This window comes from Tursiops truncatus, chromosome 7 (assembly GCF_011762595.2).
Source record: "Tursiops truncatus isolate mTurTru1 chromosome 7, mTurTru1.mat.Y, whole genome shotgun sequence".
Classification (NCBI taxonomy): domain Eukaryota; kingdom Metazoa; phylum Chordata; class Mammalia; order Artiodactyla; family Delphinidae; genus Tursiops; species Tursiops truncatus.
In genome coordinates, this window is record NC_047040.1 from 19,250,515 (window position 1) to 19,273,272 (window position 22,758).

At 55.0% G+C, this 22,758-nt stretch overlaps 1 protein-coding gene across 3 annotated transcripts; it reads right to left on the minus strand.

The window, feature by feature from the left end:
* Window positions 1-1,098: 1,098 nt before the first annotated feature.
* PNKD (PNKD metallo-beta-lactamase domain containing) lies at window positions 1,099-22,520 on the minus strand. 3 transcript variants are annotated; one of them, XR_012332973.1, is made up of 11 exons: window positions 22,240-22,519; window positions 7,378-7,493; window positions 7,132-7,244; window positions 6,425-6,483; window positions 5,624-5,716; window positions 5,088-5,251; window positions 4,281-4,367; window positions 3,248-3,363; window positions 2,864-3,029; window positions 2,128-2,290; window positions 1,099-1,529 (listed from the first exon to the last, which is right to left on the minus strand). XR_012332973.1 is itself a non-coding variant. In XM_073807270.1 (10 exons), the coding sequence occupies exons 1-10, from the start codon at window positions 22,398-22,400 to the stop codon at window positions 2,178-2,180; spliced, it is 1,188 nt and encodes a 395-aa protein (XP_073663371.1). In that variant the 5' UTR covers window positions 22,401-22,520; the 3' UTR covers window positions 1,099-2,177. The 3 variants fall into 3 exon arrangements, 2 of the variants coding, with proteins under 2 accessions (XP_073663371.1, XP_033715657.1); XM_073807270.1 differs by having other exon boundaries at window positions 1,099-2,290; window positions 22,240-22,520; XM_033859766.2 differs by having other exon boundaries at window positions 1,099-3,029; window positions 22,240-22,501.
* Between the last annotated feature and the right edge of the window lie 238 nt (window positions 22,521-22,758).

The following is a 22,758-nucleotide window of genomic DNA, read 5'->3' on the forward strand; positions in this document are numbered from 1 at the left end:
CCACACCAAGGCCACCTTTAAGGGTTCTGCCATAGGGACCTCCCTGGTGGTCCAGTGTTTAAGAATCTGCCTTCCAATGCAGGGTACGTGGGTTCGATCCCTGGTCAGGGAATTAAGATCCCACATGCCACAGGGCAACTAAGCCCACGCACCACAACTGTTGAGCTTGGGCACCTCAACAAGAGAGCCCACGCACTCTGGAGCCTGAGTGCCACAACCAGAGAGCCTGCCTGCGGCAACTAAGACCCAACGCAGCCAAATAAACATAAAAAAAGAATTCTGCCATAGCCAAGTGTCACCTTTACTTCGTATTTTCCTATTTCAGTAAATGCAAGCACACTTTGGAGATAGTTCAGGTTCAGTTCCAGACCATTGTAGTAAAGCAAATACTGCAATGAAGGGAGTCACGCAAGAAAATTTTTTCCCAGTGCATATAAGAGCTTTGCTACACTATAGTCTATTAAGTGTGCAGCAGCATTATGTCTAAAGAAGACAATGTACATACCTTAATTAAAAGTATTTTATTGCTAAAAAAAAGATAATCATCATCTGACAATGCAGGGTTGCCACAAACCTTCAATTTGTAAAAAACGTAATATCTGCAAAACACAATAAAGTGAAGCACAAATGAGGTACGCCTGTACCTTTAATCCTTTCATGAATTGAAAACTGGTGTCGCTTGTCAAAAATATTGACCCCAAAGATAAACACAATGAACACAAAATGATGCTGTTAAACTTTGACTCAAGATAGTTGCCCTAGACGGCCGACCTGGAGTCTGGCTGTCAGTTAGAAAGGCGTTAAAGGGAGGCCAGTACCAAGGCCTTGCCGTCGAAGCACATTCACTGCTGTGCGGCGACCAGGTAAAGCTATCTCTCCTGTGGCCAGCGGCACTCCTGTTCATCTCAAGCTTTGGAAAACACCGAGGTAGGCAAATTGTAAACCCTGGATAAATGCTCACGAGCCGTGGAAGGGTATATTTAGAGCGCCGTTTCTGCCCAAAGCTCTGGAAGAGCAGTCACTCCAAGTAAGCAAGTAACCCAGACAGGAAAACGGAACAAGCAATAAAGACAAGCCCACTGAGGTATCAAGCCTCGGTTAAATCATTCATTCATTCAACATTTATTGAGCGCCTACTGTGTGCCAGGCACCGTGCTAGGCGCAGAAATACAGAGATGCATAAGATACAGTCCATGCCCTGAAAGGTTCACAGTCTAGAAGGGGAGACAAACATGTAAACAACTAAAATACAGTATGATAAGTGCCACAACAGAAGCATTTACAAAGAGGAGAGGTAGCCTGGAGGGGGAGGGACACAGGGGTGGTCTTCCTGGAGGAGGGGGCCTTTGAGGGGGATTGTGAGAGACGAATAGGTGTTTGCCAGGCAGACAAGGCAGGAGGAGCAGGGTAATAGCATTCCATTCTGATGAAACAGCATGAGCGAAGGCACAGAGGCATGAACTGCATGTTCTGAGGGGCGGGGAGCTCTATTCTGGTGGTATTGCTGAAGTTGGCTCCAGAGGCTGTGGCTGGAGAGGAAGGCAGAGGCAGGATGATGAGGAGAAACTGAGAGCAGGAGACATCTCAGAGGCACCCCAGAGGAGAACAGAGCCTGAGGGAAGGAAGGCTTCCACCCAGGAAGAGAAGGTTCCTGGCTGACCCAAGTTACGCCCGCTTGAGGACAATCGGAGTCCTCACTGCAGCCCCAAAGGGACTGGACCCAAGGCCAGAGGAGGAGCTGAACTGAGGGAGGGCTGAACAGAGGCGAAGGGCCCAGGCTTGGGGTCCTGGAAGCTGCCACTCATTTGAGAGCTCTCCGCTCCTGGACTTCTGATTTCTGCTCTCTGCTGCGCAGATCCCCTGCTCCCACCATGATGGGGCCAGGGGCCAAATGAGAAATGACCTGGGAATGTCTTTGGCCAACTGTAAAGGGCGAGGTGAATGGCTTTACTAACTAAAAGAGGAAAGGGTTGAGGATAAAGCAGGAGTTCCTCAGAATACGGGCCATAATGAGAAAACCAGAGTTGCCCTGGTGGACGATGGCTCTCTGGTCCCCTGGGGAGGAGGGGCCCTGTTGGCCCAGGGCAGGGGCAGAGGCCAGCTGTGCAGGGAGCATGTGTGACCTACAAGACTGTGGGGCTGCAATCCCAGCCTCCTGGTGTCTCCTCTGCCTGAGGTTAAGTTTCCTTGGCAACCAGGATCCTCCGCCTTCCAGGAAGTAGGGGAGTCACCGAGGCAGAGATTGTCCACAGCCAGGCTTCCAGCCCTTTCCTCTTTCTCAGAAATGGCTCTGTTTGAAAAATGCCTTCATGGGGGCCGGGTGGAGGTGGAGCAGGGAGGCTGGGGGAGGAGGGGCAGACTCTCAGTAAACCAGAGCCCAGGTGCCCCTCTGAGTGACCACTTTTCCAAGGCACCACGCCCCAGGCCACTTTGAGGGAGTGAGTTTCTTTCCCTACCCTGGATGGGAGGAGGGGGAAGATGGACTCAACCTGTTCATGGCTCCTGCTGCCCTGAGTTCAGAGGCTACAGTGAGAGTGAGGCCTCTTCATCCTCACTGCCATCACGGGAACAGAGGAAGGGAGGAGGGGAGGTTCCCGATTCGCTCTGCCCTCCATGGCTCAGCCTCACCCCATGGAGTCTCCAAGCCTCCCGTCAGCCCCCTTCCTCTCGCTCTCAGGCTCTCGTTGCCTTGTCCCTCCTGTCTCCCGACCCGGGTCAGGGCGTGGTGCCGGCTTGACGGGCTGACGGAGGTGGTGGTGGAAGCAGTGAGAGGGAAGGTGTGGTGTGGGCCGTGGTGGGTGGCTTCCCCACCATGGTGGGGGGGGCGGGGGGGGCTGGGCTGGGCTGCGGTGGGGTCACTTGCTCTTGTGTAGGTCCTTCAGCTGGCGGAGCTTCTCCAGGAGCTGGGCCCGGGAGTAGCCATTGTCTCCCGTGGGGCCTGGGTCTGGCCCCAGAGCCTCCTGCAGCACCAGGCAGTGCGTCCTCAGAAATGGGTTATAGGAGCGCTCCTCTCCCAGGGTGGACGGGCACTGTGGGGGGAGAGGCACCCAGGTTTGGTGGGGAGAATCTGGAAAATAGACCCAACAAGGGAAGAACGCCCGCACCGCCCCATCCCAGGGTCCAGAAGTTCTCACTGGAAGGCCCTTGTGCCAAATATGTCAGCTCTGGAGGGGGCCCTGCAGGGCCCGCAGGGATGAGCCCTCTCTCAGGAGTGCCCTCGGCCCCTCCTGGACCCCAAGCCCCGCACCGTGCTCCTGCGTTCCATCCGCTGCCTCTGCACCCACTGCATCTTCCTCTCCCGGGCCAGGTTCTCGGGCTCCACCACGCCTGCAAAGCCCAGGTTCTCCTCCGCGTACTCGTGGCCTAGGGATGGCATGGGGGCCAAGACACAGGGCAGAGTGACATGGGTGGTACGGTCAGAAAAAGTCCTCCCCACCCGCAGGCCTATGGGTACCTGACGGCTGGGGAGGAGGGGCAATGCTTCCAGAGAAGCCCCGACCACATGGAGCTGTTTCCCTAAATGTGGGCACAAGTCAGCCACGAGTGAAGAGGCAGAAGCAGTTCAGGGGGGAAAACCACCAGACCTGGAGCCAGAAGACCTGCATTCTAGCCCGTCTGGCTCTGCCCAGCTATGCGACATCAGTCAAATCACGGCGCTTCTCTGAGCCACAATGTTCTCCTTTGGCAAGTGGGGAAAATAATAACGCCACTCTAAAACTATGTGTTCCTGGTGCCTGGAACAGGGCCTGGTACACGTTAGGTGCTCAATAAAGTATTTGTCGAATGAATGAATGGATGCATGTATGTTCTGAGGATTAACTGAGATATGAGTAAATGTGTTTTAGAAACTATGGATACGCAATGTACACGTGCACATACGTGTGGATGGATGGATATTCCATGGACGTGCATATGCATGATGGACGTGCAGTGCGTGGATGATGGATGCAGGCAATGGTCCATGCAGAATGGATTCAAGGCCCCTCTTTGCTCGTTAAGCAAAGGCAATTTTCTGTTCTAGGCTTTGGCTATGAAAAATCAGCCATCTCCCAGGGATGCTCTGGGACCTACAGGGCTCCCAAGAGGCTGTGGGCTGGTTGCCAGGGAAGCAGAGGCCTTACAGAGCCAGGTCTGCAAACAGAAGGGAGCTCTGCCCCCACTGCTAGAGTTGACTCCCAAGAGCCACCAGAGGTGGCGCTGTATCCCCTCTGGGCCAGGAGCTGAGTTGGCTGGGACTCTGGGGGTGTGAGGGGCTAGGGGGAGAGGGAGGGGCACCTCACCAGGCCACAGCAGAGTGTCGTCCCCCAGCCCCAACACGGTGTCCAGTGAGCTCAGCATGGTCTCTGCGGTGCCCTCAAAGGTCCGTCCTGGTAGGGTCAGAAGGTACGTGTAAGGTCCAAGAACCACACAGCACGGTAAGGTACATGAAAAGGGTGGGGACCAGCTTGTACAGCTGGGGCTGGCCACCAGCCCTCAGCCGTGCCCCTGCCGTGCCCACTTCCCTGGCATCTACTCCTTCCCTCCCTCTGGGAGCTGGGCCCAAATATTCAACCGCAACCGAGCCCATTTGAAGGCCTCCATTGCACATATTGACGTGTGGATAGAGGGGCTGCAGGACCTTCAGGCTGAGTTCTGTGGCTCCGAGCCCTCTTGATATAGGGTTGCTCTTTTCCGTAGAGCACTTCTTTCTTTGCCTGTGCTGTCTTTGGGACTCCATGCACCTTGGGACCTGTGATCCTCCCACCGACAGGATCACCCTCTCACTCAGGGGTTCTCAAGTTTTTGTAACTAGTCTTGCCAGTCACTGTATCAGAGAACCAGGCTCCACCCAGTGGAAACAAACGCCCTTCGAGGTCTCTACTCAGTTACAGGCATCGTCTCATTCTGTCCATCCCCCGCGGGAAGTCGTGAGGATATAAAAGAAAAATCGAGGTAACAAAGGTGGGAGTAACTGCCGAGGCAACATGTGTACTGAAACCAATGTTTTCATGCATTGCGTGGAGCTGTGGCTGTCCTTGGGCCCCTGCTCTGGCCTCTCTCCCTCCCTCTTGTCCCCCCTCCTCCCTCTTCCCTTTTGGGGGACTCACCACAGCCAGAGAGGAAGAGCAGGTCCCCTGAGAAGAGGCAGGAGGGACCCTCATAGGGCTCCCCATCCAGCAGGTAGACCAGATGGCCTTGTGTGTGGCCAGGGGTGGCCAGAGCCTGGATCTGAAGCCGTCCCACACTAACCACATCTTGATCACACAGGGGACTGAGAAGCGAGGCAATAGTGGAGAGAAGGCTCTAGAGTTTGTGCCATGCTGATCCTCCCTCCCCCGCCCTGCCCAGGCCCAAGGGAATGGGTGATGTACAGGAGGGGGGCTTCCCCACCAGAGAGAGAGGCACCCCCAGTGCCCAGGACTTCAGACCCAAGCCCTCCTGCTTTCTCTTTTGGGGACTATGGCTGGATCACTTGGGGGATGGGCAGTGGCAGTCTTCAGATGGGCTGTGATCTACTCTCTAAGGGCCAGGAAGGGCATCAGCAAAGACCCACCTGCTGACACCCCTGAAACATGTGACTAAAGGATGGGGGGTGAGGGGAAGGGCCCACAAGGGCCATCCCATCCCTGGGTCAAGGACTTACTGGGTGAGGTAGGGGATGCCGTCCTGAGGGCTCCCATACACCCGACAGTCCTGGTGCCGCCGGCTGAGGTCACGGTTCCCTCCACTGTGATCCCTGTAGGATGGCACAGGCAGGGTCTTTAAGGGGCAACTGTACTGGGCCTCCTGCCTCCTTCTTCCCCAAGCGTCTCCAGGTCTCTGAGCCATGGGACTCCTGGCTTCTGGACTGAACCAAGCTGTCCACACCTCTTCTGGCCTTAGTTCAAGCTGTCCCCCTGCCCAGAATGTTGTCCCAACAACTTGCCACCCCTCCCCTCATCACCAACTAATGCCAACTGATCTTCTGGCCTCTCAGCTCCAGGGTCATCAGCCTCTAATTCCTCCAAGTGGATCTGATCACACCCTCCCTGGTGCCCCCGCCCGCGTACCCTGTGCCAACTGTCACAGTTGTTACTGTTTGTCATCGCTGTACACTTCCATACAGGGCTGTCTCCCCTATTGGACTATAAGCTCCTTGATGTTAGAGATCACAAGGTTTGCCCATGCCCGGCACACACGCCCACACGGAATGGAAGGTAAATGCCTGCCCCATCCTCCTCTGGCGCTTCAGAAGCCTGGTAAGTAGAGGAGTGGGAGACCCGCCCCTCCCCCTCCCTCTCTGCTGGTGCCCCAGTGACTTCATGAGGATGGTGTCCACCCATACTGACTTCTTGACTCTCAGCCCAGCCTGTTCTCGTGGGACCCAGTCCTGGCAAGCCCAGCCGGGGCAGGGGCCAGCCAGGGAAGAGGATCTGCACCCAGACCTCCCACCTCAGCCCCTTACCAGTGCTTGTGGGTGCAGAGAATGGCAACCAAGTTAACGCCCTCCTTTTCAATGGAAGCCTAGAGGAGAGAGGGGGCAGTGAGACTGAGGAACAGGATGCAGAGGGAAACAGGGGCATGGGTGCTGGGTGGAGAGGAGCGGAGAGGAGAGGCGAGCAGGGAGAGATGAGGGAGAAGGAGGCGATGAAGCCAGAGAACGAGAAGCGGGTGGGGAAGAGAGGGCCGGGTAAAGGGGGGCAGCTGAGCCCCAGCCTGGGCACAAGCGAGAGGGAGATTCGTGGAGCGGGTAGACACACAGACACACGCACACACAGATAAATAAGTAACAAGAGGGAATGATAAAGACGCCCAGACACGACAGACAGAGGCGAGGAGAGAAGAGCGAGGGTCAGAAAGGGGGCCACAGAGTGAGAGGCGGAAGAAAACTCCCTAGACCCGCAGTCCTGGGTCAGCACCACTTGCCCTCTGGCTCTGATTCCCCCACTGCTGCCCCCCCCTTTCCCCCCGCCATGCCCTGACACTGAGCCCCTCCCCATGGTGTGTTTGTGGTGGTCTCTTTGTGCACATGTGTGTCAGGGTCTGTGTGTGAGTGCACATGGAGGGGGGCACATCGCATTGGCAGAGGGCAGGGTCAGCCTCTCTCTAGCAAGGAGAAGCTGCCAGTCCTCAAGGTGACCCCAGGTACCCCCGACCCCATCCTCCCCTCACCTGTACGGCCTGAGGGTCTGAAGGGTCCACAGCCACAGCCAGCCGGGCCTGGGTGTCGATGATGAGGTAGCTGTAGTTGTCTGAGAGGACGGGGATAGGAAGCACCTTCACTCCTGGGGAACAAAGATGGGCTGTGGGCAGGGTGATGGGGCAGGCAGCCCAGCAGTCGGGGGTATGAGATGGGGAGTAGGCTGGGAGGGTGGCCACGGCTTGGGGCGATGCTGGCCCGGCGTGGCCAGAGCTCACCATTGAAGAGGCGGGGCTGGGTTCTGGAGTGGCCTTTGGGGTAGCGATTCCGAGCCCTGCGCAGCTGCTGGCGGTAGAAGAGGTACCCGAGCCAGGTGCGGGTGTACAGGCTGTACCTGCAGGACGGGACGTCTGTGCTCAGCCCTGCCCCTCGAGCCCAGACCCTCCGTGAAGCCCAGGTCCCACGTCTCCACTCCCTCAGTCACCCCCTGAGTCAATGCAACTCCACCATCGCTTATCGTGTGCTGACTGTTTGCCCTGCTCAGTACTCAGGACAAGATGGAGAATGAGACAGAAACACCCCCAAGCTCACCAGGCGAGACGTGAGCTGAGGAATTCATGGAAGAGAACCGAGGGTGAGGGGTTTATTCAGTGAAAGGGGTATAGGAGTTAGGAAGCTGCAATGAGGTGGGAACAGTATTTCAGGAAGAGCAGCGGTGTGTCGCAGTCATGCCCAGGGCTTGCTGAAGACCAGATTCTTCAGCCCCATCCCAGTATTTGAGACTCAGCCAGTCTGTGGTGGCGCCCGGGAATCTGCATTTCTAACAAGCTCCAGCTGGTGCTGATGCTGCTGACCCAGGGACCACAACTCTGAGAACAACTGGGGTAGAGGAAAAAACAGGCCAAGGCCCAGAGGCAGCAGACAGCAGGGTTTACTTAGGGAAAGTGTAGAAGGTTCTGTTTGGCTGTTCGGTGGAGGAAGCAGGCAGTGGTGAGGCTGGATGAGCTGACCACACTCCCTCCCTCCACCTGCCTCCATTCCAGGCCATCCCAGGCTACACAGTGAAAAGGGGGCATGAGGAACAGAGGGGACTTGCGAGTGACAGAGTCCCCCAAATACAGGATGCCAGCACGCAGGGCTGGCTTCACAGGTGTGGGACCCGGCAGTCACATAAGGCCCCGCACTTGGTATGATGCTCTGCTGTTGCCATCTTGAAATTCTTAACGATCTTCTCTTTGAACCTGTGTCTTGTAAGTGAAGTCTGATGGGACAATGGAACATGCATGCGAGCAGAGGTGATACACACAACATCACGACATGTGTCTGCTCCGTCCCTGCTGCCCCTCACACACCGTGTTTGCGATGGCCATGAGCACAGAATTCTGGTGGACCCCCTATGTGTGGAAATTCAAGGCCCAAAGTGAATACAGGTGAGTGTACATCTGTGACTGAGTAAAGAGTGGGGTGGTGGGCACTGGCTGGCCCGTAAGCCACACTTCCGGTTCAAACTAGAATTTGCTTGAAATGCATCAAGAAGGCAATGGTGTTCTAAGGAACACAAATGATCGAGGAACCCTTATCATGTTACTTCCCTGTATGATCCCACCATTGACGCTGCTGCTACGGAAGGAAAGGGAAAGAGGCAGCCAATCTGTCCTCCTCCTTCCAGCCCTTCCCGCTCATCAGTAAGCTGAAAGCAGAGCGATCTGGTAGAATGTGCATGTATCAAGAAGTGAAATAAAAACAGCTGAGTTAGCTCGGGGCCACATTTCCCCCGTTCTGGTCGGAACATAACACATATCCACGTACAAGCTAAGAAACGTGACTTATGTAGCTTCGGTGATCCCACATGTGAGCTAAATGTTCCTATATTTGCATTTAAAAGTGGCACTGCATGATATATAATGAATGGCATAATTCATGCTAATAATTAAGATTTTAAGTACTCCTCTGCTCAGAATGACATTAAGTAGCAAATTAAAAACACCACGGCGAGTCGGCAAGTCAAGAGAGAGATCATAGAAGAAAGGAAAGGCTTTATATTTTAGTACCTTACGTGGCACCTCTTTCCTGCCTTTCAAGCAACAGACTCCAAATTCCTTTTTGTAAAATCCCGTTTTACACTGGGCCCTGCAGAGCATGAGCAGGAGTGGTCTCAGGCCCTCTGCTCTCGGGAAGGCTACTGAGGCTGGGGTGTGGGTGGGGTCGGTCAGTGCTCAGGGTTACATGGCAAGGCAGTCGGAAAAGGGATGGGGGGGTGGTTCTGGCTGATTAAGCCTGAGACAGAAAAGTTGAGGTAGGGATGTGGACGAAGGGCCCTAAATCCCTACAGAGGCTTGCTGTGTCTGTGTCGGGGAGGCAGCAGGGGCAGGCGCTCTTCAGGCCCCTTTGGGAAGAGCAAGCTGATCTGTCTGCAAACAATTTGATCGAAACCAAGCATGTTTCCATGACAGTTTGGTCGAAACAATTTAGCTGAAGGTGAATCATGGCTGTCCCGGCTCTGTGTGCCCATGCCCTTGTATCCATTGGGAATCTAGACGCGCTGTGGAGGGGTTTTGCCATCCTTTTTTTAAAAAAATTAATTAATTTATTTAGTTTTGGCTGTGTTGGGGCCTCGTTGCTGCACGTGGGCTTTCTTTTACTTGCGGCGAGCAGGGGCTACTCTTTGTTGCAGTACGCGGGCTTCTCATCGCGGTGGCTTCTCTTGTTGCAGAGCACAGGCTCTAGGTGCGCGGGCTTTAGTAGTTGTGATGCACAGGCTCAGTAGTTGTGGCACACGGGCTTAGTTGCTCCGCGGCATGTGGGATCTTCCCAGACCAGGGTTCACAAACCTGTGTCCCCGCATTGGCAGGCGGATTCTTAACCACTGTGCCACCAGGGAAGCCCCTTGCCATCCTTTATGTGTCTTTATGTCTGTTTTTTCATAGACCCTGTTTTTATTTTTAAACCCATTTCAGCCACTTCCTACTTTCACTCATTCCACAATATTTAGTGAGGCCTTGCTATTAGCCTGCTCTGGGCACACAGTGAGTAAGGCAGAGTCCCTGCCTTCTTGAAGCTTATATTCTAGTGGGACAGACAGGACAATAAACATACTGTCAAGTGAGGATGACGAAATAAACAAGGCAAAAGGACAGAGAATGAGGACAGGAGCTGCTATTCTAGAACTGGTAGTCAGTCACGGAAGGCCTCTTTGAGGAGGTGACATTTCCAAGAAATGAGGGAAAGGCCGTGTGAGAATCTGGGGAAGGGACACCAAGAACAGGCAAGTAAGAGGTACCAAACACCCGGAGGGGGGTGAGAGCTAGTGGGAGCTGCTGATTCTCTCCTTTCTCCCTGCTGTGCTGCCGGACTAACAAAGACTTGGCACAGCAGAGATGCCCAGCCAGAGGGGATGGGTTGGAACAACCTAAATACCCTGGATTGGATTCCGGACCAGAAAAAGAATGTTAGGGGGACAGTGTGCAAAATTTCAGTAAAGTCTAGAGAGTGGTTACTAGTTTGTATGGACGTTGATTTCTTGGTTTTGATAACTGTACCATGGCTATGAAAGATGTTAACGTTCAGGGGAGCTGGGTGAGGGGTACATGGGAATTCTTTGTACGAACTTTGCAACTCTGAAATGATTTCAAAATGAAAAATTTTTAAATAATAAATAAGAAAATAAAATCACCCTTTCCTCTGTGCCCAGACACCACCCTGCATCCATGCCCGGAGTCCTGTTCCTGACTTCATTTCTTCCTACTTAGGCTTATGGAAAGTGCAGGGGCTCTGGCAACAGAAAGGTCTGGGTTCCAGTCACGGCTTGGCCCATCCTTGGTCTGAGAACTTGGGCAAGTCAATGGTCTCACAGATCAGGCTTCTCATCTGTGTGAAGATTCATTGACATACAACAAGATGACAAATGTTAACATTCTCCAGGGCCTGACAGGTGGAAGGTGTTTCCTTCCCACATTCAGCCGGGCACCCCTCATAGCTGCTAGAACATGGCCGTCCACATCTGGGAGCGACTGGTAAATGTTCCCTGTCTTCCCTTATTGGATACTTATTATATGTGCTCTGTGCTCCAGCGAAGATGAACAAGCGCAGGGACTGGGCACTAGGAAGCTGCAGTAAACAAGGCCCTGCTCTTTCACTGACTTTCTCCAGCAGATACTTACTGCACATGCTGGACAGGGTGCGGACGGCAGAGAACAAGACAGATGGCACCCTGCCAACATAGAGGAGCAGCCAACAGACACCAAACCGGAAATCAAAACACTTGACATGCAAGCCGTTAACTGTCGTGGGAAAGAAGATGGTCTTACTGCAGACAGGGTGGTCGGGGAAGGCCCCTTCTCTGAGGGCGACGCCTGAGCAGGAAACAGATGAGGGAGACAGCAGTGCAGACTGTCTGGGGCGGCGTAGCACCAGCGCCCTGGGGCAGGCACGAGTAGGGCACGTTCTAGGAGTTGCCAGGAGGCCTCGAAGTCTCTAGCCAGAGAAGGGGTCAGCAAGGTGTGCAGGCGCCAGGCCACGGAGAGGAGGTGGAAAACTGCTGGTGGGTTTTAAAGTGGGGAAGCATGTGTTCTGACTTCCCTTTTTTTTTTGCGGTACGCGGGCCTCTCACAGCTGTGGCCTCTCCCTTTGCGGAGCACAGACTCCGGACGCGCAGGCTCGGAGGCCATGGCTCACGGGTCCAGCCGCTCCGCGGCATGTGGGATCTTCGCGGACCAGGGCGCGAACCCGTGTCCCCTGCATCGGCAGGCGGACTCTCAACCACTGCGCCACCAGGGAAGCCCTGACTTTCTTTTTGAAGAGCTCACTCAGTTGCTGTCAGAAGGTACAGTGAAAGGGAGCAGAGTGGAAGGTGGCAGGGGAACCGAGTCACTCAGTGGGGGAGATGACAAGGGTCCGGCCTAGAGGCGATGTTGGAGGTGGAGAAAGGTGGGGATGGTTGCCAGACCCGAGAACTGTGCTGGCCGGGGTGGCCCTTGTGGGCCTGAGGTCCGGATCGGTGCAGAGCGGGGGGAGGGGCCTGAGGACCTAGTGGCCCTGGGCCACTCTCTCCAGGCCTGGTCCTTCCCTGACAATGAATTTCTCACGAGTCTCTCGAGTCCCTGAGCTCCGTCTCCTCCTGCATCAGCCGTTCGGCCGTGTCACAATCACCAGGGTCCATAACCACGCTTGTCAGCTCTTCCTCCTGCTGCCTCTCTTTCTAGGAAAGGCCCTGTCATCCTCGTAGTTACACAACTTGAGCACCCCTTTAACCCTTTCCCCAGTGTAGGTGACCCAGACAGGATTCCTCTCAATTTCGCTTTCCACCCCCACCCCCCCGCCCCGCATGGGCTCAACCCTGGGAACAGGCCCTAGAAGCTCTCAGTGAGGCCCTTCCGAAAGCCTCCTTCATCCAGCTCTCTGCCTCTGAAGCAAACTGCAAACTTCTGGCAAACGTTTAAGTTCCTAAAGCACCTTCTTTGACTGCATCCTACTCCTGCGCAAAAGCCTTCAGTGGCTCCGCATTGCTGATGGGAGGGTGTCCAACCCCCAGGCAAGCCCTCTGTGGGCTGGGAGGAGGCAAGTCTCTGGCCCCTCCTCCCGGACGGCCCCTGTCCCAAGAGTGAACAATCAGACCCGCCTAAATGTCTGTCAAAGGCACAGTGGATAAATAAGTGGTGACCTGTTCAGACCGTGGAAAACCATACATCCAGGAAAGCGAATGATCTAGAGCACCAGCCCTCAGCCCGCACAGAGCTCAAGCAGACATGCCACAGAGAAAACAGGTAACCTGACGGTATTTATCTAAAATGCCAAAGCACGCAAGACCATCATTGGTGTTGTTTAGGGACAGAGACATATGTATCAATAGTAAAAGAATAAAGGCAGCTGAGGGGATAGTCGACACACACATTAGCAGGGCTTCCTCAGGGGCAGGGAGAAGGTGGGTGGGGAGGTGGGCACGGGCTTCACAGCATCTGTAATATTTTCTTTCTTAAGCTGGGAGGTGGGGGGATTGTTATACTATCTATCTTCTTCTGAATGCCTGAAACAACTCATTAAAATTTCAGAAGTACAGTCCTGCCTGGCTCCCGGGGAGTTCTCAGCCTTTCTACTTACTAGAACCCTAAGCATCCTTCAGGGCTGGATTCAAAGCCGGCTCCCGATTGTCCCAGCAGAAAGCGATCTTCCCCTGCTCCATCGGGGGCACTCAGCCTCTCCCCGCGCCTCCAGGGGCAGGCGAGCCCTGCAGTGGCTGGGCCTTGTCAACTTCTACCCGGAGCCCTAATCAGCGCCGTGCAGGGGGCAGGCAGTCACCAGCCTTCTCCTCGTGGCTCCTCTGCACCCCTATGGCTGCCCCCAGCACTAGCCCAGCACAGAACTGGGACCCACAAAATGCTGGCTTAGTGACCAGGAAAGGCAGGGCAGGGCCAGGCGTGCAGGTATTAAAGTGACGGGCACAGGACTTCCCTGGTGGCACAGTGGTTAAGAATCTGCCTGCCAATGCAGGGGACACGGGTTCGAGCCTTGGTCTGGGAAGATTCCACATGCTGCGGAGCAACTAAGCCCGTGCACCACAACTACTGAGCCTGTGCTCTAGAGCCTGTGATCCACAACTACTGAGCCCGTGTGCCTAGCGCCCGTGCTCCGCAACAAGAAAAGCCACTGCAATCAGAAGCCCGCGCACCACAACAAAGAGTAGCCCCCGCTCGCCGCAACTAGAGAAAGCCCGCACGCAGCAATGAAGACTCAGTGCAGCCAAAATAAATAAATAAATAAATTTATTTAAAAAAAATAAAGTGACGGGCACAGAAAAAGGATTGTCAACACTGTGATCCCACCTGACTGGCCCCGTGCCAGGCCAGTGGATCCTGTGAGGGCCGGTGGGAGCATCCAGGGCCCAAGTTACAGCTACCTCTGCCCCTGTTCTCCCCTCCCCTCCTCACCCGCCTGCTTCCAAGTCCCTCCCCTCTCCCAGATGCACCCACGTGGCAGAGCAGCGTGCCCTGCCGTGCAGCTCACCTAGACCCAAGGGCATGGATGGGGCAGTGTCACTGGGGCACACAATCCCAACTTCTAAAGTCGAAGAGATGCGGCAGGACAGAGGAAAGGGGGTCTGAAGATGGGTCCATAGTCCCGGCTCTGCCCATACAGGTTAGAGCATCTCTCCAGAGCCCACTGGCCTCATCTTTAATAATAATGACTTTGCCCACAGCTTTCCTAGACACCACCTGTGAGCTAAGTGCCTCCCATCAATTATTTCCTGTCATCCTCCAAGCAACCCTGAGGCAAGTATCATTATTTCCTCCATTTTACAGACAAGGACAATGGAGCCCAGAGGGGGGGGAAGGGATTTGCTGAAGATCACAGAGCGGCAGAGATTCACCTGAGGCAGCCTGACCCCGGAGTCCACACTCTTAACCATTGCAAACCCCAAATAAGAGGGTAGGATGAGATGAGTGGGCCTGAACTATTCGGGGGCAGACCCAGCTCCTCTGAGGGCCTTTGCTGGGAAAACTGATCTGTCAGGGTGGTTACAGTGTTCCAGACACACAGCCCAGGATCTGGCCTCTGGGACCTCCTGGAGCACTAGTTTTAGTCTCTTTGAGACACAGACCCCTTTGAATGCTGTGACTTCTCTCCCCAGACCAACTCCTTACATATGCAGCAGTTTCCCCGAGGACTACAGAGGGTCAGAGACCCCCGTAACTCTCAGGAGAAGACCCCTTTCAATCTAGGCTCTGCCATTCTCTACCCTGGACTTATGACTGGGTGGATGGCTCCGTGGGGAGCATCACGAGCCAGATGGAGAAGAGAATTTAGGAAAAAAGATGGGACAATGTGGGGGCTTCCCTGGTGGCGCAGTGGTTGAGAGTCCGCCTGCCGATGCAGGGGACACGGGTTCGTGCCCCGGTCCGCGAAGATCCCACATGCCGCGGAGCGGCTGGGTCCGTGAGCGCATGGCCGCTGAGCCTGTGCTCCGCAACGGGAGAGGCCACAACAGTGAGAGGACCTCGTACCGCAAAAAAAAAAAAAAAAAAAGATGGGACAATGTGGAAGTGAATGAGACCCTGGGAAGAACCTGGCCTTCTCTGCCTCCTGTAAGGCGGCCCCACAGCTTCCTTTCTTCTGTTGCCCGAGGCAAGAAGCAGGAACTCACTCTCCAAGCCTCAGTTTCTCTCTCTGTAAAACCAAGTGCTCGGGCTTCCCTGGTGGCGCAGTGGTTAAGAATCTGCCTGCCAATGCAGGGGACAAGGGTTCGAGCCCTGGTCCGGGAAGATCCCACATGGAACGGAGCAACTAAGCCCGTGCTCACAACAACTGAAGCCCGTGCGCCACAACTACTGAGCCCGCGTGCCACACCTACTGAAGCCCATGCGCCTAGAGCCTGTGCTCCGCAACAAGATAAGCCACCGCAATGAGAAGCCCATGCACCGCAACGAAGAGAAGCCCCTGCCCGCCGCAAATAGAGAAAGTCTGCACACAGCAACGAAGACTCAACGCAGCCAAAAATAAAAAATTTAAACTAAATTAAAACAAACAAACAAAAACCCCCAAGTGCTCCTTTTCTCTGAATGAGCAGCTGAGTCCAGGAAGTTCACGTCACTTACAAGATGACATTGACCTCCCCAGGGCCTGATGTGGAATTCTAACTCCCTGCCACGGGGTCCGCAAGCAGGGTCAGAATGTGCCCGAATGCATCAGAACAATCTCGGAGTGCTGGTGAAACAAAAAGATTCTGACATTTTCCTCTTTTGCTTACCCCGGCTCTGCCCCCCACCCCGCCCCTCCTGGATTCTGATTCAGCAGTTCTGGGGCCCGGAACTACCCACTGTGGCCTCACCAAAAAGAAAAGAAAGTTTCCTAATTGGTCCTCTGGGACCCACTGGGAGACAGAAAAACCACTCTGCAGGGCGGGGCTGGGGTGGCGGCAGCAGGCCTGGGGCAGCCTGGAAGGTGCCTGAGGGCCCTCCCCGCGGGTCGGGTCGGGGCTGCAGGACACAGCACCCTGTCGCCCCAGTGAGGGCCACAGGCATACCTTTCACTCCTTGCCTCGCTGAACCAGAGTGTGGCGTCTTTGGTATCTGAGCCTGAACCTCCAGCCCATGGGAGGCCACCAGGGACAGCTGGGGCAGTGAGACACAGCCCCTCCCCACCCCCTTCTTTTGGCTGGCTGTGGAGAACACACAATGAAGCCCTTCTTCTCCCCCTCCTCCCTTGAGCAGTCTTGCCATCCTGGGCAGCTCTGAGAGAGGCCTGGGGGCTGTCTGTCCCAGCTAGGCCCTGGCCCCAGATTCTACCAGCTGGACAGCAAGCCCAGGCTGAGAGGCTTCTCTGGTCGGGGGGTGCTTTTGGCTTCTCCTCTCCTGCACCCCCGGGACCCAGGTTTTCCCAGGCTTTGCATCTGACCAGTGACAGGCAGTCTTTATGAAACCAAACCGGAAATGCCTGTCTGAGGGCTGAGGGACCTGGACAGCCACCAGGACACAGAGTCCTACTGGAGCACAGCCTGCTCTGAGGCCCCTCAGGAACAAGTCGAGCCACTAGCTGCTCTGTGCTTTCTCAGAACTGAGGAAACTGAAGATAAGGAGATAGCTAAAAAGGCCCTCAAGAAGGAGAGTTTCCGGAAGCTGCCAGCAGGCCTTGGGGGGTAGGGGGACCATTTCCCCATGACCAGGAGAGGGGCAGTGCCTGCGTCAGGTCAAGACACAGGCCTGAGCGGGAGACCACGGGGCCTGTGTCTATTGTCTCCATACCCATCCCGGGTCACCGTCTTTCCCAGGGGGTAGGGAGAGTGGCTGCTGAGGGCTCTTGGGGAGAACCAGAGACACAGGCATTGCTGGCGGCCTCTTTGCCGAATCTTGGTCCTGGGCAGGACGCCTGGACTATTTCTGTCTCCTTGCCTGAAATCCCAGGCCACCTGCCCAGACAAGGCCCCTGGGGTTTGTTTGGTTCAGTCTGTTCTTTTTGATGCCCCCTCCCCATGCCCCCGCTCCCTCCCTCACCCTAATCCCAGGCCCTCTTGATTCAGTCCTGCTCCCTGGGCTAGGCCTGTGGGAGTCCAGTGGGGAAATCACACCTCTGAACACCTGATGCAAGAATTAGCAAGAATATGCAGTGAAGGCTCTAGGAGGGAAGACAGCGCCGGGGGTCACTGGAGGCGGAGATGAATTTTGACTGGGGAGGCCGGGCAGGCTTTGTAGAGGAGATGGGACTTGGGCCAAGCTATTTATTCATTTAAAAGCCCTTTAACATGGGGATATATGTATATGTATAGCTGATTCACTTTGTCGTAAAGCAGCAACTAACACACCATTGTAAAGCAATTCTACTCCAATAAAGATGTTAAAAAAAAGCCCTTTAACAAGCACCAGCTCTGTGCCGGGCACTGTTCTGGAAGCTGGTATACAGCAGTGAAAGAAGTTTCTTCTTTCATGTGGCTCATATTCAGCCTGGGAAAGAAAACCAATAAACAATAGGCAAGTCGATATACAGGATGTCATGCGGTGATATGTACTACGGAGAATAACCTAGCAGCGTAGAGTAACAGAGCGCAGGCGTGGGGGCCTTGCTATTTTTACACAGGGTGGTCAGGGTAGGCCTCTCGAATAAGGCGACATTTGAGCAGAGACCTGAAGGAAGAGAGGCACAGCCATGTGGCCATCTGGGGGAAGAAAGTTCTAGTGAGACAAGACAGCGAGAGGTCTTGGAGGTCAGACTGTCTCAGAGTGTTTGAGGAACAACAAAGTGGCCTGTATGGCCGAAGCCCAACGAGCAAGGTGAACAGCATACCAAAAACAAGTGAGGTTGGGGATCGGCGGCCACTCAGGGCCTTTGAGCCATTCTGGAGGGATCTAAGCAGAGAAGTGACACATTTCTGACTTCAGTCTTAACAGTTTCATCCTGGTTGCTATGCTGAGAGTGCGCTGGGGGTACAAAGGCTGAAGGGAGCTGTCAATTTAGGAGATGAGGTGAGAGGCGACCACAGGCTGGCCCAGGGTGGTAGCAGTGGAGGTGGGTTAAGTGCTCGATTTTGGATATATTTTGAAGATGAGCTTTGATGCAACAAAATTTGACGTAGGGAGGAAGGCCTGGCAGGCCCCAGACAGAAGTACAGCAAGAACACAGAGCCTGGGGAAGATGGGCTTGGGGGAGATGGGTCCGGAGGGGATGTGGGAGAGCCCCTTTGGGTGAGGGGTGTGGACTCCACTCTGTAGGCAATGTGGCCTGGGGAAGGGGGCACTGGGAGCTATCCAGCCGAGGGGCCGCTGTAGATGGTGACACTGCAGCTCTCCAAGGTCCCAAGGCCTGCAGAAAGGAGAAGGACCCTCCCTGCTCCCTTCCTGCAGGCTGTGCTGTGGATGGCCCAGACCACTGCCTCTATGTGGCCTTTCTTCGGGCCACGAGCAGGTAGGTCATTCACTCAAGAGTCCTCAGCTCAGGACCTTTGCCACCCTTTGAAATCAAGCCAGTGGTCCTCACTGGCCCCAGAGAAGGGCTTTCCTCTTTCAGAAGTGGAGCAAGCAAGGTTTGTCCTGAGACAGCTGGTTTCACTTGGGTCAGGAGGTTCAAGAAAGATCATCTATGCTTAGGAGTGAAGAGAGCACTTGGTCAGGGAGGGTGGGAAGGTTTTGTCAGCTAGGACTGTCCATCCACAGAGGCCAAGTGCTTTCCACTTTCTCAGACATTCTCAAGGCATTCCCAGCCTAATTCCCCATTCACCCCCCTCCCCGCCCCACCCCCTGCAGACAGGCTCTGCTCAGGGGCCCTTTCTCTACTCAAACCTCCTCAACTACCACTGAGAAGGCAAAGGGGAAAAAGGGAAACTGAGGCATGAAGCAGGAGGCACACATAGGGGGAGCACACACTCCGGATCCCAGCCTCCTCAAGCACACTCTGTTCCTCCTGGGGGAAACTGTCACGCCCTGCCTCCTGCCAGTTAGGGTGCCTGTTCACATGCTCCTCTCCCCGACTCCTTGAGAACGGCGACCAGACTCCGCTCATATCAGTGATCCCACAATCTCGACCCAGGGCAGTTAGGGGGGTCACTGAATGAATGAAGGGTTGTGGGATTTCCTGATGGGTACGTGGGCAGGATAGGCTTGGAAGACAGGAGTAGAAGCATGTAAGGAAGCTCCAAAAAAAAAAAAAAAGTGAGGGGCTTCCCTGGTGGTCCAGTGGTTAAGACGCCGTGCCTCGGGCTTCCCTGGCAGCGCAGTGGTTAAGAATCCGCCAGCCAATGCAGGAGACACGGGTTCAAGCCCTGGTCCAGGAAGATCCCACATGCCGCGGAGTAATTAAGCCCGTGCGCCACAACTACCGAGCCTGTGTGCCACAACTACTGAAGCCTGCACACCCTGGAGCCCATGCTCTGCAACAAGAGAAGCCACTGCAATGAGAGGCCCGTGAACCACAACAAAGAGTAGCCCCCAGCTCTCTGCAACTAGAGAAAGCCCGTGCACAGCAACGAAGACCCAACGCAGCCAAAAATAAATAGTAAATACATTTATAAAAGAAAAAAAAAGACTCCATGCCTCCACTGCAGGGGGCACCGGTTAGATCCCTGGTCAAGTAACTAAGATCCCACATGCCGCATGGTGCGGCCAAAAAAAATAAAAAAAGAAGTTGACAAGCCTCCCCAATTAAAGCTATCTGGGTGCCTATTTAAAAAAAAAAAAAAAAAAGGAAGCTCCAGAAGGAGCCATGGCCCAGCGCCATGTATCCTCCCTCCCACCCATCCCCCATGCTATAGAATGAGCAATTGCTAACATTTCCTGAGCACTTACTACAAGCCAGGCCCTCAGTAGAATTTCATTTGATCCTCACAGGAGCCCTGTGAGATAGGCATTATCACCAGGCCCGTTTACAGATGCAAACAACTGAGGCACAGAGAGGCTGAGTTATTAGTCCAAGGTCACGTGGCTACTAAGGAACAAAAGCTAGGATTCTAAAGCAGATTGTCTGTCCCCACGTGCTCTGTGCTTAACTACTACACGCTGCCTCCCAGGCCCCGCAGAGCCCCAAATGTGTGTGTCTACCTCAGGTTAGCCCAAATCAACCCTCCATTGTGCCCCGTTATCCCCATGCCAAGACAACGGTGGTTATGTTTGAGGAAAGCCCTTAATAACACTGTCAAACACCAGTGAGTATTGTTATTAATGATAACATCAACAACGACTCCTCTCCCAGCCATTGCTTCCTATCTCCATCGTCCACTTTCCAGCCTCCAACAGAATCTTCTACTTGTGGTCCTCTCGGCCACACATTTAGGATGGAGTGTGCCCATGTGCTCTGCCCCTCCCATCATGTCCTGCCCCATCCTGTCCCCCTCCCTCTCCATCCTTCCTGGAGGCACCCTCACAGCACTGACACCTGCCCATTTCCCTCAGACCGTTTCCTGCTAACACCCCCTGTCCCTCCCAGCAGCCAGCGGCTTCTCCCCCAAGGGACTGGACTGATTGTTTCCCAGACCCTGGAGGGGCAGGATCTGGGATTCTGATTCCAGGCACGCCCTTCTGCTCTGCAAATTTGGGGAGTTGATTCCAAGGCAACCTTGAAATCCAGCCACAGGAAAGCCCACGGAATACTGAATTCCAAAGAAGCTCTCAGAATTCCAAGTTTGAGGATTTGGAAACTCCCACACCCCAAGTTCTAGGACTAGCCAAACCCTCAGGATCCTGAGGTGGCGACCTTGGGAATTTTGATCTCAGGACTTCTGATTCCAGTCTCTTGTGGAAACTTAGTTTTCACTTCCTCAGGCCATTTGTGTGATTTCAATGTTACCAATTTTGAAAGCTGGAAGTAGATTTAAAAATCCCTCCCCAAATATAGCAACAAAATTTCCATAAATTTTGTAAGGAGAAATATTCTTTTAAATCCTAAATATGCAGATATTTGAATATTTGTAAATCTCATTATTTTAATGCAGAGCAGTGGTGACTTAGTTGGAGCAGCATTGAGAATGTGACCACTGTTTGGGCTATTAGAGATGCGAATGCCCCAAAAGGCACACGTGCAAGATTCCCCCCCCACCCTATGTTTTTCCAGTTTTCCCCCCACTGCGCCCTTATATCTCTTTGTCTTAGAGTGAGTGTGAGCACAGTCCTAGGGGTGAAGCTTCTGGGATATCTGGGGTGGTCAGGGGAGGAGGGGTGAATTGTACAATGTCTTCTCTGAAACTCAGGAAATTCCCCGCTTAGGTCCTCCCCCGAGCCTGGCCTGGGGCCAGGGCTCCCATAGTTCCCAGGCCCAACATCACCGTGCTTCAACTGGGGCCTGAGGTCCTGCCCCCTGGCCCTGCTGGTAATGGGAAGGGGATAGAGACCCTAGGAAGCCTTCCTCTTGTGGCTCCTTCCCTGCCTTTTAGTGTTTCTGTGGCAGAACAGGGCTGGTCGCCACCCTTGCTTGGCCCAGGAAGGAGCAGAAGTAGGTGGAAGGGAAGAATGAGGACTGGGGTGGGGGTGGAGGGTGGTCAGAAAGGAAAAAGTCACTGGAGGTCAGTGAACCAGCGAGAAGTCAGGCTGAGTGATTACGGTCGGATTTCACAGCCTGAGGCTTATGACAGGGGCCAGGATTGGTGGGGGAGGGGACTGAAGGAAAGGGACAGACCGACCTACAGAGTTGGGACTCTCTCTTGGGACAGAAGAGCTTACATTGAATGGTAGGGAGTTGAGCGATGGGGAGAGGGACAGGGACACATGGAAGGAGTTAGCGGTTTCACGTGAGACTTAGAAGGTCTGAGACATTCCTTCTCACCAGCACCTGCCCACTGGAGGAGCTTGCGGGGGTGGCGGGAGCCCGGGCTCCTGCACCTGCTCTCTTTTCCAGCTCCCTTGTCTCCAGCCCCTCATCTGGCTCTTTTCTCCAGATGTCCTCTCAACGCCCCCTTTCTCTGGCTACCCTGGCCTGCTCCCCACCCCACCCCCGCCGCAAACTGCTTTCCCCAGCCCAACCCAATTTTCCACCCCCAACTTCTCTTCCTCAGTCCCCCCAGATCAGTGGCTTCTCCAGCCTGCCTCTCCGATCGCTCTTCTCTGGCCCTGGATCCCCTAGCCCTAGCCCCGTCAGAACCCCTAAACCCTCCCCCAGCACCCCTCTTCAGTCCCCCTTTCCAGCGCGACCGCTTTCCCGAGCCCCGCATCCCGTCGGAGCCCGGCACGAACCCGATTCGGAAGAGCAGCCGCTTGCTACGCGCCATGAACAGGCTACGGAGGGTCCGCCGCGCTCGGCAGCTGCTGGGGCTCGCAAGCAGGACAAGGACCAGGAGCAGCAGCCCGCAGCTGGCGACCCACAGCCACGACGAAGGCCAGCCTTGCCAGGCCATGCTGGGGGCAGGCGCCCGAGGCCGCCCAGGGGGCGGGGCGGGGCGTTGCTACGCGACGGCTCGGCCCAGGCCCCCACTTGGAGAACCGGAGGGGTTGGGGCCACGCCCCCTGCACCCGCAAGCTGGGGGACTGGGGGCGTTCTGGTCCCGCCCCTTCATTGGCTCGCGTTCGCATCCGCCCACTCGCCGTCCCTGGCCTGGTGCACTCCTGGAATGTCACCCGGCTGAAGGTGGCCTGGCCCCGCCCCCGGCTGGCCGGTCGGGAGGCGTGGCCGGAGCCGGCATCTGATCTGCGCTAATCCCGGTATAAAATCGCTGGAGTCCGGGGCTCGGCCCCACACCCTCCCACCTTCCCCCA